Here is an 877-nt window from a genome sequence, read left to right on the forward strand (position 1 = left end):
CGCATCTGACGCAGGCTCGTCTCGCTCATGGCAGGGTCACCTGACCTGCAGAGGGAGGGGCATTGCGTCAGGCCATGAGTCAGCTGAGGGGATTTTTTTTAGAGGGAAATGGTTTGGCTGAGAGAAGGGAAAGATTCGTAGTCTTAGAGAGGCAGCGGAAGACGTCAAGAAGGTATTTCTGAAATTAATACATTAGTCAGCTCTTGATAAAAAAGCTGAGTTTAGGATTCCATTCGACGACCAAGTGTGTGTTGACAGTATCATATATATTAACTTTATTCCTTACTTTTCGCGTGTCTCGACCTTGCATCTGACAATTCATATTTTATACTTTGCAATTTGTCAACAACATGATAAAGACGCATTGCAAACGTTAAACCCCTTCAAACAAAATCATATTCCAGGCACTTACAAACCATTCACGTCACGAAACCATTTTTTACTCAATCTTACTTGCTGACTCACTGCCCTCAGCCTATTTACAAAGATCTCGGATATCATTAGCGCGAGAACCTGGTCGGAATTTCGATGGACGTTCAAGGAATCAGGTCACGGAAATTAAATATTCATGGTGGAACAAATTGCGTGAATATAAAAGCGTATGAAAGGACTCACCACGCATGCGCATTTACAAAAATCGACTTACACTTTGCACAGGACACTCATTTGCATAATGTGCGAAGGTGTTTATATGGAAGACACAAGCCGCGAGATTACTTATAGGGGGACAAAACTTCAAAACAAGTGTCGTGAGAGTGTATCTTGACTATGTATCCCAAGTTTCTTCTTCGTCCTGGCTTTTGTGTCCTGTGTCACGCGAGTAGGAAATGTGTTGTGGCTTTTACAACGAATCTTTAAATTACTGTCGTTGTCGTTG

At 42.1% G+C, this 877-nt stretch overlaps 1 protein-coding gene across 1 annotated transcript in view; it reads right to left on the bottom strand.

The window, feature by feature from the left end:
* LOC119585852 overlaps positions 1 to 877 on the bottom strand; it is a 3,720-nt gene continuing 2,843 nt past the window's right edge. Inside the window, exon 2 of the mRNA XM_037934583.1 lies at positions 1 to 45. Coding sequence (XP_037790511.1) covers positions 37 to 45 — 9 coding nt within the window. The 3' untranslated portion in view covers positions 1 to 36. The remainder of the gene's footprint in view (positions 46 to 877) is intronic.

This window comes from Penaeus monodon, chromosome 20, assembly GCF_015228065.2.
Source record: "Penaeus monodon isolate SGIC_2016 chromosome 20, NSTDA_Pmon_1, whole genome shotgun sequence".
NCBI classification, from domain to species: Eukaryota; Metazoa; Arthropoda; class Malacostraca; order Decapoda; family Penaeidae; genus Penaeus; species Penaeus monodon.